This window comes from Dendrobates tinctorius, unplaced genomic scaffold (genome assembly GCF_039654945.1).
Source record: "Dendrobates tinctorius isolate UK_male_01 unplaced genomic scaffold, ASM3965494v1 ptg000164l, whole genome shotgun sequence".
In the NCBI taxonomy this organism is placed as follows: domain Eukaryota; kingdom Metazoa; phylum Chordata; class Amphibia; order Anura; family Dendrobatidae; genus Dendrobates; species Dendrobates tinctorius.
Window position 1 is genome coordinate 6,072,139 of NW_027361831.1, and position 14,583 is coordinate 6,086,721.

General features: G+C 43.0%; 1 protein-coding gene across 1 annotated transcript in view; it reads left to right on the forward strand.

The window, feature by feature from the left end:
• The window catches only part of LOC141052995 (uncharacterized), a 65,493-nt gene that overhangs the window by 11,565 nt on the left and 39,345 nt on the right, over positions 1–14,583 (forward strand). Inside the window, exon 7 of the mRNA XM_073550318.1 lies at positions 6,321–7,086. Coding sequence (XP_073406419.1) covers positions 6,321–7,086 — 766 coding nt within the window. The remainder of the gene's footprint in view (positions 1–6,320; positions 7,087–14,583) is intronic.

The following is a 14,583-nucleotide window of genomic DNA, read 5'->3' on the forward strand; positions in this document are numbered from 1 at the left end:
GCTGTTTCTCTGCAAAGGGGCCAGGACGACTGATCTGGGTACATGAAAGAATGAATGGGGCCATGTATCGTGAGATTTTGAGTGCAAACCGCCTTCCATCAGCAAGGGCATTGAAGATGAAACGTGGCTGGGTCTTTCAACATGACAATGATCCAAAGCACACCGCCAGGGCAACGAAGGAGTGGCTTCGTAAGAAGCATTTCAAGGTCCTGGAGTGGCCTAGCCAGTCTCCAGATCTCAACCCTATAGAAAACCTTTGGAGGGAGTTGAAAGTCCGTGTTGCCAAGCGAAAAGCCAAAAACATCACTGCTCTAGAGGAGATCTGCATGGAGGAATGGGCCAACATACCAACAACAGTGTGTGGCAACCTTGTGAAGACTTACAGAAAACGTTTGACCTCTGTCATTGCCAACATAGGATATATCACAAAGTATTGAGATGAAATTTTGTTTCTGACCAAATACTTATTTTCCACCATAATATGCAAATAAAATGAAAAAAAAACAGACAATGTGATTTTCTGGATTTTTTTTTCTCAGTTTGTCTCCCATAGTTGAGGTCTACCTATGATGTAAATTACAGACGCCTCTCATCTTTTTAAGTGGTGGAACTTGCACTGTTGCTGACTGACTAAATACTTTTTTGCCCCACTGTATAAAAATGAATCTACCCTCTGGGTCTTTCTTGATTATTTGGACAGACCATCTCAAGGATCTATGTACCATAACAGCTACCCCCCTAGAATAGGACGTATGTGTGGAATGCTTCAAGCTTTAGTAGGATGTGTTTCCTTCCAATTGGCTGAAGTAGGGAGTTTATTTTTTCACCTGGAGGGCAAACACCCATACTGCCAGACTGAATGGTACTACAGATCCTAGCCACCTTCTTATGTTCCAACATCTCCTCCATTACCAGTGCACCTTCCGCGCCATAAACAGCGTCTCGGCAAGAAGACCCCAGCATAGCGATCCCAAATCTCCTCCTCCCACACCCCAAACAGGCAAACCAATGGCTCTAGAGGGACAGGGGCCTGCACCAGGGACGTCAGTAGTGTAGTCACCTCTTTCCAGTAGTGTAGGATAGTTGGACACTGCCATACCATATGAATAAAATCAGCATCAGGCGAGTGACGTCGTATACATTCTGATGATTGAAGCCGACCCATCCTAAAAAGTCGCAACAGAGTCAAATACGATTGATTTATTATATACAATTGTATCATTCTGTTATTAATGGACGGTGATACTCCAATCGGAGATGCCAGAATCTCCTCCCACTCCTCTCCTTGCGCATCAGGGATGAGTCGTTCCCACTTCATCTTTATAGAGCTTATGGCCGATTCTGCCCCTACTGACAGCATATATGTGTACAAGGAGGATATGAGACCCTGGGGACCCTGCGAATTAAGGATTCCTATTAGAGGTAAAGATGAAATAGTACGGTCCATACCCCTATCCCTCATATGTGATTGGAGAGCCGATCTCAGCTGCAGATAGCGAAAAAATTGAGACCTCGGAATATCATGTGCGGTTTGTAATTGTTCAAAAGACTTTAAGGTCCCCTGGTCATACAAGTCTCCCACTGAAGAAATGCCACACTGAGCCCAAAAAACGGCGGACAGGTGATTCAACAGCTCCGGAAAATAGTTATTACTCCACAGGGGCATTTCAGCTACAACATCTTTAAACCCTATTACCTTCTTAATTTGCCTCCATATTAATCGTGCCAGCCAGAGCAGGGGTAGCAGACGTGGAGCATTGTTTTTTTCCACCTCAAGGAAACCTAATGAGCAATCCGCTTATGCAGCGTGAAGTAGGTGGCTTTCAGAATTAGGGAGGCAATTACCTGGCATCCATTTATTTAAAGCTTTAGCCTGCCCAGCTAGGTAGTATAGGAAAAAATCTGGCAGCGCCGCCCCACCTCCCTTCCTTGGTCTTTGTAAAGTGGACAATTTAAGTTAAGGCCTAGTTTTCCCCCAAATAAAGGACGTGACCAGAGAATTAAGATTAACAAAAAAGGACTTGGGCACCGCTACCGCACTGAGCTGGAGCGAGTAGCCAAATTTAGGGAGTAACATCATTTTAATCAGGTTACTGCGTCCAGCCACAGATAATGGGAGCCTACTCCAAGACGCAAATTTACTGTAGCTTTAACAGCAGCGGGTAGACATTAAGTTGTAGATCAAACGTATTATTGTTAGAGATGTGGATGCCCAAATATTTAAAAATAGATACAATAGGCAGCGAGGAGAGAGCCTCCAGCTGGGGCATCGGGGCATGGGAAAGGGGTAACAGGGCAGACTTTTCCCAATTTATATGTAAACCTGAAAATTTATAAAATTTATCTATAAGGGATATCACCTGCGGCAAAGTTTCTTCCACATTATTCAAGAATATCACCATGTCATCGGCATATAGGCCTATGGTATCTACCCTGCCTGCTATATCTATACCTCGGATACTAGGGAAGGACCTTATACGTATTGCTAGTGCCTCAATCGCAAGGGCGAAGAGAGCCGGGGAAAGAGGGCAACCCTGACGGGTTCCCCTATGCAACATGAAAGACTCAGATATAGAAATATTTATTATAATACGGGCCTTAGGTTTCATGTATAATATTTTGATCCATGTTATAAATTGATTGCCAAAGCCATACCTTTGCAAACATGCGGAAAGGAAAGGCCATTCAAGAGAGTCAAAAGCCTTGGCCGCATCTAACGATGCCAATGCCCATCTGTTGTCTGGCACCAGGGAGCTATATTGGACTATTGACTGTACTCTTCTGATGTTAATGGAAGTACTTTTGCCAGGCATAAAGCCCGTTTGATCTGGATGTATGAGATTCAATATAATGGAATTCAACCTCGTAGCTACTGTAGAATCTTGGTAAAAATTTTATAGTCCACATTCACTAATGAGATGGGACTATAGGATCCACATTCTAAAGGGTCCTTCCCCTCCTTCCGAAGCACTATGATATTAGCCCCATAAAAGGACTCAGGCATAGAATTCCCCTCCCATATTCCCCGAAATACCTTTACCAGGAGTGGCGTGAATATATCCCGGTACTTCCTATATAGTTCAATAGGTAACCCATCAAGTCCAGGGGCCTTCCCAGAAGCCATGTCTGTCATAGCGTTATCTATCTCCTCTACAGTAAACTCAGCGTCCATAAGGGCCCGCTGTTCCGAATCTAATGTGGGGAATGATATATCTGACAAATAGTCTAGGTACCCCAAAGTGTCAAAGTCACATTTAGATTCATATAGTGACCTGTAGTAATCCTGAAAACAGCCGAGAATATCCTCAGTCGAAGACACCAGCGTACCGTCCACCCTGCGAATTTGCAATATCATATTAGAGGTGTTATGTTGGCGCACCAGGTAGGCCAAAAATTTGCCTGCCTGGTTCCCCAATTCGAAATAGGATTGACGAGTAAACAATAATTTACGCTTAGATTTAGTGTCCACGTGCTGAGTATATAACCTCTGGGAAGCCAGCCACTCATTCCTGTTCCCGCTGGTTTGGTTAGATATATATGCTGCCTCTGCGTCTTTCAGTTGTTGCTCCACCTCGTCATCCTTCCCTGCGGTTACCCGCTTAATATAAGAGATCGTGGAGGACAAACAGCCCCTCAGGTAAGCCTTAAGGGCATCCCAGAATAAATTAATATCCTGGGGATCCGGGTGGGACGCAATGAAGCAATTCAACTGATCAATCGTTCTGTCCGGAGATCCCATCAGTTTTAACCAGAAAGGATTTAACTTCCAAGCAATCCCGCTGTTTACTTGCCCATATTTGAGTTTAAGGACGACCGGACTATGGTCTAAGATCCCCCTACTTCCATGCTCTATATCAGCCACCCACATTGCTAGACCGCCAGAACCGAATATATAGTCTATGATAGAGATAGAGAGCGTTTGGTGGATGAGTGACAAGTGTACAAATAACATCTGCGTCTGGGTAGTTAAGAGCAAAACTCATTGCCTTCTGCAAAATGGATATACGAGCTGGAGGGGGGTCATAAATACATAAGACTACATATTTCCTGGTGTTCATCAATGCGTGGACAAAAATAAAACGACCCTCAGGATCCCTCCGAATTTCCCTCGCTTCCCATCTGACGTCTTTATGTACCAACAACGAGACCCCTCTCGAATAGCTGGTATGAAATGTATGGGCAGACCATTGTACCCAGGGCTTCTGCACGCACCGCGCTGTATCCCTAGTCAGGTGCGTCTCCACCAAGGCCACAATGTTAGGGCGATAGTGTCTAACCTGTGAAAAGACCTTGATCTTTTTTTGAGGCGTTTTTATTCCCCTCACATTCCATGTCATACATATTAACTCCAACCCAATACTTTGCTCCTCTGAACATGGTGCATAGTATTACCTGGGCAAAGTTTAGAGACACCACCTGGACACTGAAATTGTTGTCGACTGTGGTTATAGCCTAAAAAATACCAAAAACCTCTACGGAAAAAAACCAAAGTGAATAAACAACAAACAACGTGGGAGCAGAGTCCTGTACTCCCATTACGGAACAAACAAGGGGATACCATCACTGAGCCCAGTGTCCGGTATTGTTGGTATCCTGGACGCCTTCAAGTATAGCTCCAATCAGCCGATTAATAGAAAAATACCAACTGACAATAGATGCATTAGGATTTCTTTTCAGCAGACACTCCATGGGATCGCAGCCACTCCGTCGCCTCCGCCGGATCTGTAAAAAACAAAGTAGAACCCCTGTGGACCACTCGGAGCCGGGCCGGGTAAATCATCGAGTACACGACACTTCTCTCCCGCAGACGTCTTTTGACCTCCGTAAACTGCGCCCGTTGTTTCTGGAGTTCCGCAGAGAAATCCGGGATAATAGAGATTGTGGCATTGTTGAACTTAATAGGGCTCTTTTGCCGTGCCAGTCATAGAACCACGTCTCTATCCCTGCAGTTGAGAATGCGCGCCAGAAAGGGTCTAGGCGGGGCTCCCGGAGGAAGAGACCTAGTAGGGACTCTGTGAGCCCTCTCCACCGCAAAAATTGAGGAGAATTCATCACCCAAAGTGGTTTTAAGCCAATCTTCTAGGAATTTCTCCAGATGTTGTCCCTCCGATCACTTCAGCAGGACAATAATTCAGATGTTGTTTTGACGCATCCTATTCTCCAGGTCATCTGCTTTTTGCCTCCACGCATTCATGGAGCCCACCACTTTCGTTAGTTTAGCCTCTATGGGCGTGATGGTGTCCTCCACCTGGGATACCCGCGTCTCCACCTCCGTAATGCGGCCCTTCATGGCTTGCATATCTTGTCGGAGGCGACCCACCTTGTTATATACGTCCTCTATCTTCCCAGACAGAGACGTCCTGGTCAAGGAGATGGCCTGCATGAGTTGTTCAGACGCCTGCTTAAGGGTTAGTTCCCCCTGCTCACACTCTTTCCCACCTTCAGAGGGGCGGCTCTTACGCTGAGCTTGTGAGGGATTATTTTTAGTAGATCTAGAGCCCTCAGCATGGTCTATTCTGGCATATTCCTTTAGCTTTTCAGCCGCTATTCCGGACCCTTTGGAACGACTCATTTTAAAGGCAGTAGGGCACAGCCAGGTAGAAGAAGCCGTGCACTCCGAAGTCTCCGAATTAAAGTGACAGACAGGGTATAATGAGCAAATGGTGGCTGCAGGGTCCCAGGTACAGCACAGACCCTCAGCGTCTCACAAGGAGGCAACGTCCAGCCCTAGGCGGCAAGCAAGGGCCCCCACAGTCCAGGGAGCGACCCTCACAGGGACCACAGCCAGGGAGGGATCCAGGCCCCCATAGTTATGGTGCCAGCAGGGCAGGTTATATGGTAAAGAGGGGGATGCGGGGCCCAATTTTTCAGGGCACACACCGCTTGTACCTCACAATGATTAAATTATCTGCTCACCGTCCTTCCTGCTCCCCCCAGCGCTGCAGCGATGGATCCCAGCGCCGCGTCTCTCACCAGCAGAGCGCGCGCCTCCAAGATGGCCGCCGTTCTGTGCAGGCCCCGCCGGCCGCCCAAAGCCGCAGGCACCTGAGAGTCCAGCCCCGCTCTCCCGCGGGGGTCCCGGAGCGACCCCGGGTCCAGAGGGGTCAGAAGATAGGCAAGTATGCCGTTAAAACAGGGGTCCGCCAACCGGATGCTGTCAGGATGGCGGGAGCTTCCACAGAGCGCGTCCTTCTCCATCGCTTCCATAGCCACGCCCCCATAACTTGCCATTTCTATAGATGTTTAAGGTAGAAATGTTCAAAAATATAAATTTCAAGGATATTTTATAAAAAAATAATAATTGTTTTTTTTCTTGTCAGATTATTGTACCAGGAGATCAGAGGGAGAGCTGACATCTTCAATTATTAAATCAGATGACCTTGAGATCACACAGGATACAATTGAAGTGAATGAAACTCCAGAAATATCATCATCCCTTTACAGAAAAGATCTATTATCTGATTCTGTGAAAGACATCCTATCATCTGATTCATTACAGACTACTAATAAAAATAAAAGTCACAAAAGAGACATTAAAGAACAAACTGCTCTTAAAGCAAAGAAGACGTCTTCACATTCAGAATATGGAAATATTTTTCCCCTCGAAACGTCTTTTGTTAAACATCAAAAAATTCACACTGAGGAGAATGGATTTTCTTGTTCCAACTGTGGGAGACATTTTAGCCGGAAGTCAGATCTTATTAGGCATGAGAGAATTCATACTGGAGAAAAGCCATATTCATGTTCCGAATGTGGGAAGTGTTTTATTCTGAAATTTAATCTTGTTAGTCACCAGAGAACTCACACAGGGGAGAAGCCTTTTTCCTGTTCAGAATGTGGGAGAAGTTTTACACATAAATCAAATCTTAATGCACATCAGACAATTCACACAGGGGAGGAACTATATTTGTGTTCGGAATGTGGGATATACTTTAATCGAAAATCGACTTTTGTTAAGCACCAGAGAATTCACACAGGGGAGAAAACTTTTTCATGTTCAGAATGTGGGAAATGTTTTATCCAGAAATGCCACCTTCTTAGACATCAAAAAGCTCACCATCCAATTATTGGATCTCAAGAACTTTAAAGCCTGGCACAGGGCTGGGGTTAAGTTATCCTTTTTTACCATGGGAGAAAGATCTGAGTTCCATCCTTGTCCTTCCCGGAGTGTTCACCTACATCACCCTTTTTCTCTATGAAAATAAAGTGTCTATTGAGAGTTATGTGCTCACAAATTCATTGGAGTCCAAAACAACTCAAAAATATTTTTATCTACTGTGAGGCAAAATCCTGCCATTCATCCCAGTTTCCAGACTTGGGAGGGGTTTATCGTTGTGGGGGCCTCAAGAATTTATGCTGTGCATTGCTTATATATGATTGCAAGAGCTTTCAATCTAGGATAAGTGGGCTATTTGCCAATTTCTAAATTTCAACACATCTTTTGTTGCTTATTTGTTAAAGTGCTTCAATATGTTGGCTGCAACATTCAGTAATGAGCAAACATAGATAAAACATTAGGAGTGGAGTACTAAACCAAAGCCTATCTAGACATTTCCTTACTGACCATCTGAAAAATCCAGACTGTTTACGCCTTATAATATTGGAACATACAGTCATGGCCAAAAGTGTTGGCACCCTTGAAATTGTTCCAAAAAATGAAGTATTTCTCTGAGAAAATTATTTCAAATACACGTTTTGTTATATACATGTTTCTTTCTTTTGTGCGTACTGGAGCAAGAAAAAAAAGAAAAAGGAAAATTGGCCATAATTTCACACAAAACCCCAAAAATAGTCCAGACAAAAATATTTGCACCTTTGCAAAATTGTGAGTTAACAACTTTGTTTCAAGCATGTGATGCTCTTTCAAACTCATCTGTGGCAAGTAATGGGTGGGAAATATGAAAGTCACACCTGAAACCAGAAAAAAAGGGGAGAAGTTGACTCAGTTTTTGCATTGTTTGTCTGGTGTCTGTGTGTGCCACACTAAGCATGCAGAACAAAAAAGGAGAAGAGAACTATCTGAGGACTTGAGAACAAAAATTGAACAATGTTAACAATCTCATGGTTCCAAGTTCACCTCCAGAGACCTTAATGTTCCTTTGTCCATGTCAAGCAACATAATCGAGACATTTACAACCCATGACACTGTAGCTAACTTTCCTGGACATAGCAGAGAAAAATTAATGAAAAGTTGCAATGGTGGATAAGCAGCCCCAATCAAGTTGCAAAGAAATTCAAGCTATCCTGCAGGCTCTGGGTGCATCAGTTTCAGCTTGATCTATCCATCAACATTTCAATTAAATGAAACACTATGGCAGGTGACCGGGGAGAACCCCACTGCTGACACAGACATATAAAAAAAGCCAAGTAAAAAAATACTTGACACTCAAGATGTGATCAGAAAAGAGTTTTAATGCAGTCCAAAGAGTAGTAATAAACAATAAATGTTTCGGTCTAATTGACCTTCAGTTACCGCCTGCTGTGGAATTTGTAGAGTTGTCACTATTCAATATATGTAACTCCCATAAAGACTGGGTGTCATGGTAGAGGTTGTGCCAGAGATCCTTATAATGGGTAAATGCCCATGTCATAGGTAAACCCAGTGCCTGCTGCAACGCAGTGTCTCCAGTGTCTCAGTCGTTAACCCCTTTCTGACATGAGACGTACTATTCCGTCCATGGGACCCGGGCCCGTAAGACCATGGACGGGATAGTACGTCACCGCGATCAGCTGCGCTCAAGGGGGTAGCGCAGCTGATTGCAGCCGGGTGTCAGCTGATTATCACAGCTGACACCCGGCACTATGTTCAAAGTGCTCCCCACACATCTAGATAAGTTTGTTGGGGGGTCTAGTTTCCAAAATGGGGTCACTTGTGGGGGGGTTTCCACAGTTTAGGCACTCAGGGGCTCCCCAAACGTGACATGACACCCGCAGACCATTCCATCAAAGTCTGCATTCCAAAACCTTACTACTTCCCTTCCGAGCCCCGACGTGTGCCCATACAGTAGTTTTATTCCACATATGGGGTATCAGCGTACTCAGGACAAATTGGACAACAACATTTGGGGTCCAATTTCTCATGTTACCCTTGGGAAAATAAAAAAATTGGGGACTAAAAGATCATGTTTGTGGAAAAAATATGTTTTTTTTATTTTCACGCCCGGGCATTATAAACTTATGTGAAGCACTTGGAGGTTCAAAGTGCTCACCACACATTTAGATAAGTTCCTTGGGGGGTCTAGTTTTCAAAATGGGGTCACTTGTGGGAGGTTTCCACTGTTTAGGCACATCAGGGGCTCTCCAACCGTGACATGGTGCCCGATATCAATTCCAGCCAATTTTGTGTCAAACTGCACTCCTTCCTTTCCGAGCTCAGCCATGCGCCCAAACAGTGGTTTACCCCCACATATGGGGTATTAGTGTACTGAGGACAAATTGCACAATAACTTTTGGGGTCCTATTTCCTTTGGGAAAATAAAAATTGGGGTGAAAAGATCATTTTTGTGGAAAAAATATGATTTTTTAATTGTATGGCTTTATGTTATAAACTTCTGTGAAGCCCATGGGGGTTCAAAGGTCTCACCACACATCTAGATAAGTTCCTTGGGGGGTCTAGTTTCCAAAATGGTGTCATTTGTGGGGGGTTTACACTGTTTAGGCACATCAGAGGCTCTCCAAATGCGATATGGCGTCAAGTCAATTCTGCGTTGAAAAAGTAAAACGGCGCTCATTCTCTTCCGAGCCCTGCCATGCACCCAAGCAGTGGTTTTCCCCCACATATGGGGAATCAGCGTACTCTGGACAAATTGCACAATAACTTTTGGGTTCCCCTGGGAAAATAAAAATTGGGTGTGAAAAGGATCATTTTTGTGGAAAAAAATAAATTTTTAATTGTACGGCTGTACGTTATAAACTTCTGTGAAGCCCTTGGGGGTTCAAAGTTCTCACCACATATCTAGATAAGTTCCTTGGGGGGTCTAGATTACAAAATGGGGTCACTTGTCTAGGGGTTTCTACTGTTTAGGCACATCAGGGGCTCTCCAAACGTGACATGGCGTCCGATCTCAATTCCAGCCAATTTTGAGTTGAAAAAGTCATACGGCGCTCCTTCCCTTCTGAGCTCTGCCATGCGCCCAAGCAGTGGTTCCCTCCACATATCAGGTATCAGCGTACTCAGGACTTTTTTTGTGAAAAAAAAGTTAAATGTTCATTTTTTTAAACATTCAAAAAATTCCTGTGAAGCACCTGAAGGATTAATAAACATCTTGAATGTGTTTTTGAGCACCGTCAGGGGGGCAGTTTTTAGAATGGTAAAAATTTCTCATTGTAAAAATGAGAAATCGCTGGTTAACTTTTAACCCTTATAACTTCCTAACAAAAAAAATTTTTGGTTCATAAATTGTGCTGATGTAAAGTAAACATGTGGAAAATGTTACTTATTTAGTTTTTTTGTGCGCCGTATCTCTGTGATTTAACCCCTTCACCCCCAAGGGTGGTTTGCACGTTCATGACCGGGCCAATTTTTACAATTCTGACCACTGTACCTTTATGAGATCATAACTCTGGAACGCTTCCATGGATCCCGGTGATTCTGACACTGTTTTCTCGTGACATATTGTACTTCATGTTAGTGGTAAAATTTCATTCAAATAACTTGCGCTTATTTGTGAGAAAAACGGAAATTTGGCGAAAATTTTGAAAATTTTGCAATTTTCCAACTTTGAATTTTTTTGCCCTTAAATCACAGAGATACGGCACACAAAAAACTTGAAAAATAACATTTCCCACATGTTTACTTTACATCAGCACAATTTTGGAACCAAAATTTTTTTTTGTTAGGAAGTTATAAGGGTTAAAAGTTGACCAGCGATTTCTCATTTTTACAACACCATTTTATTTTTAGGACCACATCACATTTGAAGCCACTTTGAGGGGTCTATATGATAGAAAATACCCAAAAGTGACACCATTCTAAAAACTGCACCCCTTAAGGTGGTCAAAACCACATTCAAGAAGTTTATTAACCCTTTAGGTGCATCACAGGAATTATTTTGAATATTTAAAAAAAAAAATGAACATCTAACTTTTTCACAAAAAAAATACTTCAGGTTCAATTTTTTTATTTTACCAAGGGTAACAGGAGAAATTGGACTGCAAAAGTTATTGTGCAATTTGTCCTGAGTACGCTGATACCTGATATGTGGGGGGGAACGACTGTTTCGGCGCATGGCAAAGCTCAGAATGGAAGGAGCGCCGTTTGACTTTTTCAATGCAAAATTGGCTGGAATTCAGATCGGACGCCATGTCACGTTTGGAGAGTCCCTGATGTACCTAAACAGTGGAAAACCCCTACAAGTGACCCCATTTTGGAAACTAGACCCCCCAAGGAACTTATCTAGTTATGTGGTGAGAACTTTGAACCCACAAGGGCTTTACAGAAGTTTATAACGTACAGCGGTACAATTAAAAAATCATATTTTTTCCACAAAAATGATCTTTTCACCCCAATTTTTATTTTCCCAAGGGTAACAGGACCCTAAAAGTTATTGTGCAATTTGTCCTGAGTACGCTGATACCCCACATGTGGGGGTAAACCAGTATTTGGGTGCATGGCAGAGCTCGGAAGGGAAGCAGCGCCATTTGACGTTTTTGGCTGGAATTGAGATCGGACATCATGTCGCGATTGGAAAACCCCTGATGTACCAAAACAGTGGAAACCCCCCACAAATGACACCATTTTGGAAACTAGACCCCCTAAGGAACTTATCTAGATGTGTGGTGAGAACTTTGAACCCCCAAGGGTTTCAAAGAAGTTTATAACATACAGCCGTACAATTAAAAAATCATATTTTTTCCACAAAAATGATCTTTTCACCCTCAATTCTTATTTTTCCAAGGGTAACAGGACCCTAAAAGTTATTGTGCAATTTGTCCTGAGTACGCTGATAACCCACATTTGGGGGTAAACCACTATTTGGGCGCATGGCAGAGCTCGGAAGGGAAGCAGCGCCATTTGACGTTTTTGGCTGGAATTGAGATCGGACACCATGTCGTGATTGGAAAACCCCTGATGTACCTAAACAGTGGAAAAACCCCACAAATGACATCATTTTGTAAACTAGACCCCCCAAGGAACTTATCTAGATGTGTGGTGAGCACTTTGAACCCCCCAGTGCTTCACAGAAGTTTATAACGCCCGGGCGTGAAAATAAAAAATTCGTATTTTTTCCACAAACATGATCTTTAGTCACCATTTTTTTATTTTCCCAAGGATACCAGGAGAAATTGGACCCCAAAAGTTGTTGTCCAATTTGTCCTGAGTATGCTGATACCCCATATGTGGGAGAAAACTACTGTATGGGCACACGTCAGGGCTCGGAAGGGAAGTAGTGACGTTTTGGAATGCAGACTTTGATGGAATGGTCTGCGGGTGTCATGTTGCCTTTGGAGAGCCCCTAATGTACCTAAACAGTGGAAACCCCCCACAAATGACCCCATTTTGAAAACTAGACCTCCTAAGGAACTTATCTAGATGTGAGGTGAGCACTTTGAACCCCCAAAGGCTTCACAGAAGTTTATAATGCCAGGGCATGAAAATAAAAAAATCGTATTTTTTCCACAAACATGATCAATTAGTCCCCAATTTTTTTATTTTCCCAAGGGTAACAGGAGAAATTGAACCCCAAAAGTTGTTGTCCAATTTGTCCTGAGTACGCTGACACCCCATATGTGGGAGAAAACTACTGTATGGATACACGTCAGGGCTCGGAAGGGAAGTAGTGACGTTTTGGAATGCAGACTTTGATGGAATGGTCTGCGGGTGTCATGTTGCCTTTGGAGAGCCCCTAATGTACCTAAACAGTGGAAACCCCCACAAATGACCCATTTTGGAAACGAGACCCCCTAAGGAACTTATCTAGATGTGTGGTGAGCACTTTGAACCCCCAAGGGCTTCACAGAAGTTTATAATGCCCGGGCATGAAAATAAAAAAATCGTATTTTTTCCACAAACATGATCAATTAGTCCCCAATTTTTTCATTTTCCCAAGGGTAACAGGAGAAATTGGACCCCAAAAGTTGTTGTCCAATTTGTCATGAGTACGCTGACACCCCATATGTGGGACAAAACTACTGTATGGACACACGTCGGGGATCGGAAGGGAAGCAGTGACGTTTTGGAATGCAGACTTTGATGGAATGGCCTGCGGGTGTCATGTGCGTTTGGAGAGCCCCTAACGTACCTAAACTATTGAAACTCCCCACAAGTGACCCCATTTTGAAAACTAGACCCCCTAAGGAACTTATCTAGATGTGTGGTGAGCACTTTGAACCCCCAAGTGCTTCACAGAAGTTTATAACGCTCGGACGTGAAAATAAAAAAATCATTTTTTTCCACAAAAATGATATTTTTGCCCCCAATTTTTTATTTTCCTAAGGGTAACAGGAGAAATTGGACCCCAAAAATTGTTTGACCTGAGTAGGCTGATACCCTATATGTGGGGGTAAAACACTGTTTGGGCGCATGGCAGAGCTTGGAAGGGAAGGAGCACCATTTGACTTTTTCAACTCAGAATTGGCTGGAATTGAGATCAGACGCCATGTTGCATTTGGAGAGCCCCTGATGTGCCCAAACAGTGGAAATCCCCAATTCTAACTCCAACCCGAACCCCAACACACCCCTAACCCTAATCTCAGCCCTAACCCTAGCCCTAACCCTAATGGAAAAATGGAAATAAATAAATTTTTTTTATTTTATTATTTTTCCCTAACTAAGGGGGTGATAACGGGGGGTTTGATTTACTATTTATGGCGGTTTTTATATTTGGCAGCTGTCGCACGCTAAAAGACACTTTTTATTGTAAAAATAGTTTTTTGCATCACCACATATTGAGAGCTATAATTTTTCCGTATTTTGACCCACCGAGTCATGTGAGGTCTTATTTTTTGCGGGACGAGTTGACGTTTTTATTGGTACCATTTTCGGGCACGTGACATTTTTTGATCGCTTTTTATTCCGATTTTTGGGACGCAGAATGAACAAAAACCAGCGTTTCATGAATTTCTTTTGGGGGGGTGCGTTTACACCGTTCCGCGTGCGATAAAATTGATAAAGCAGTTTTATTCTTCGGGTCAGTACGGTTACAGCGATACCTCATTTAGGTCTTTTTTTATGTTTTGTCTGTTTTATGCAATGAAAACTATTTTATATAAAAAATAATTATTTTTGCATCACTTTATTCTGCGAGCTATAACTTTTTTATTTTTTCGCTGATGATGCTGTGTGGCGGCTCGTTTTTTGCGGGACAAGATGACGTTTTCAGCGGTACCATGGATATTTATATGCGTCTTTTTGATTGCGCGTTATTACACTTTTTGTTTGGCGGTATGATAATAAATCATTTTTTGCTTCGTTTTTTATTTTTATTTTTTAAGGGGTTCGCTAAAGGGGTTAACTAATGGGACAGTTTTATAGGGCGGGTCGTTATGGACGCGGCCATACCTAATATGTGTACTTTTATTGTTTTGTTTTTTTTTTAATTTCCAAAAAATGGATTTATTTGGGGGAATATATATATTTTTTTT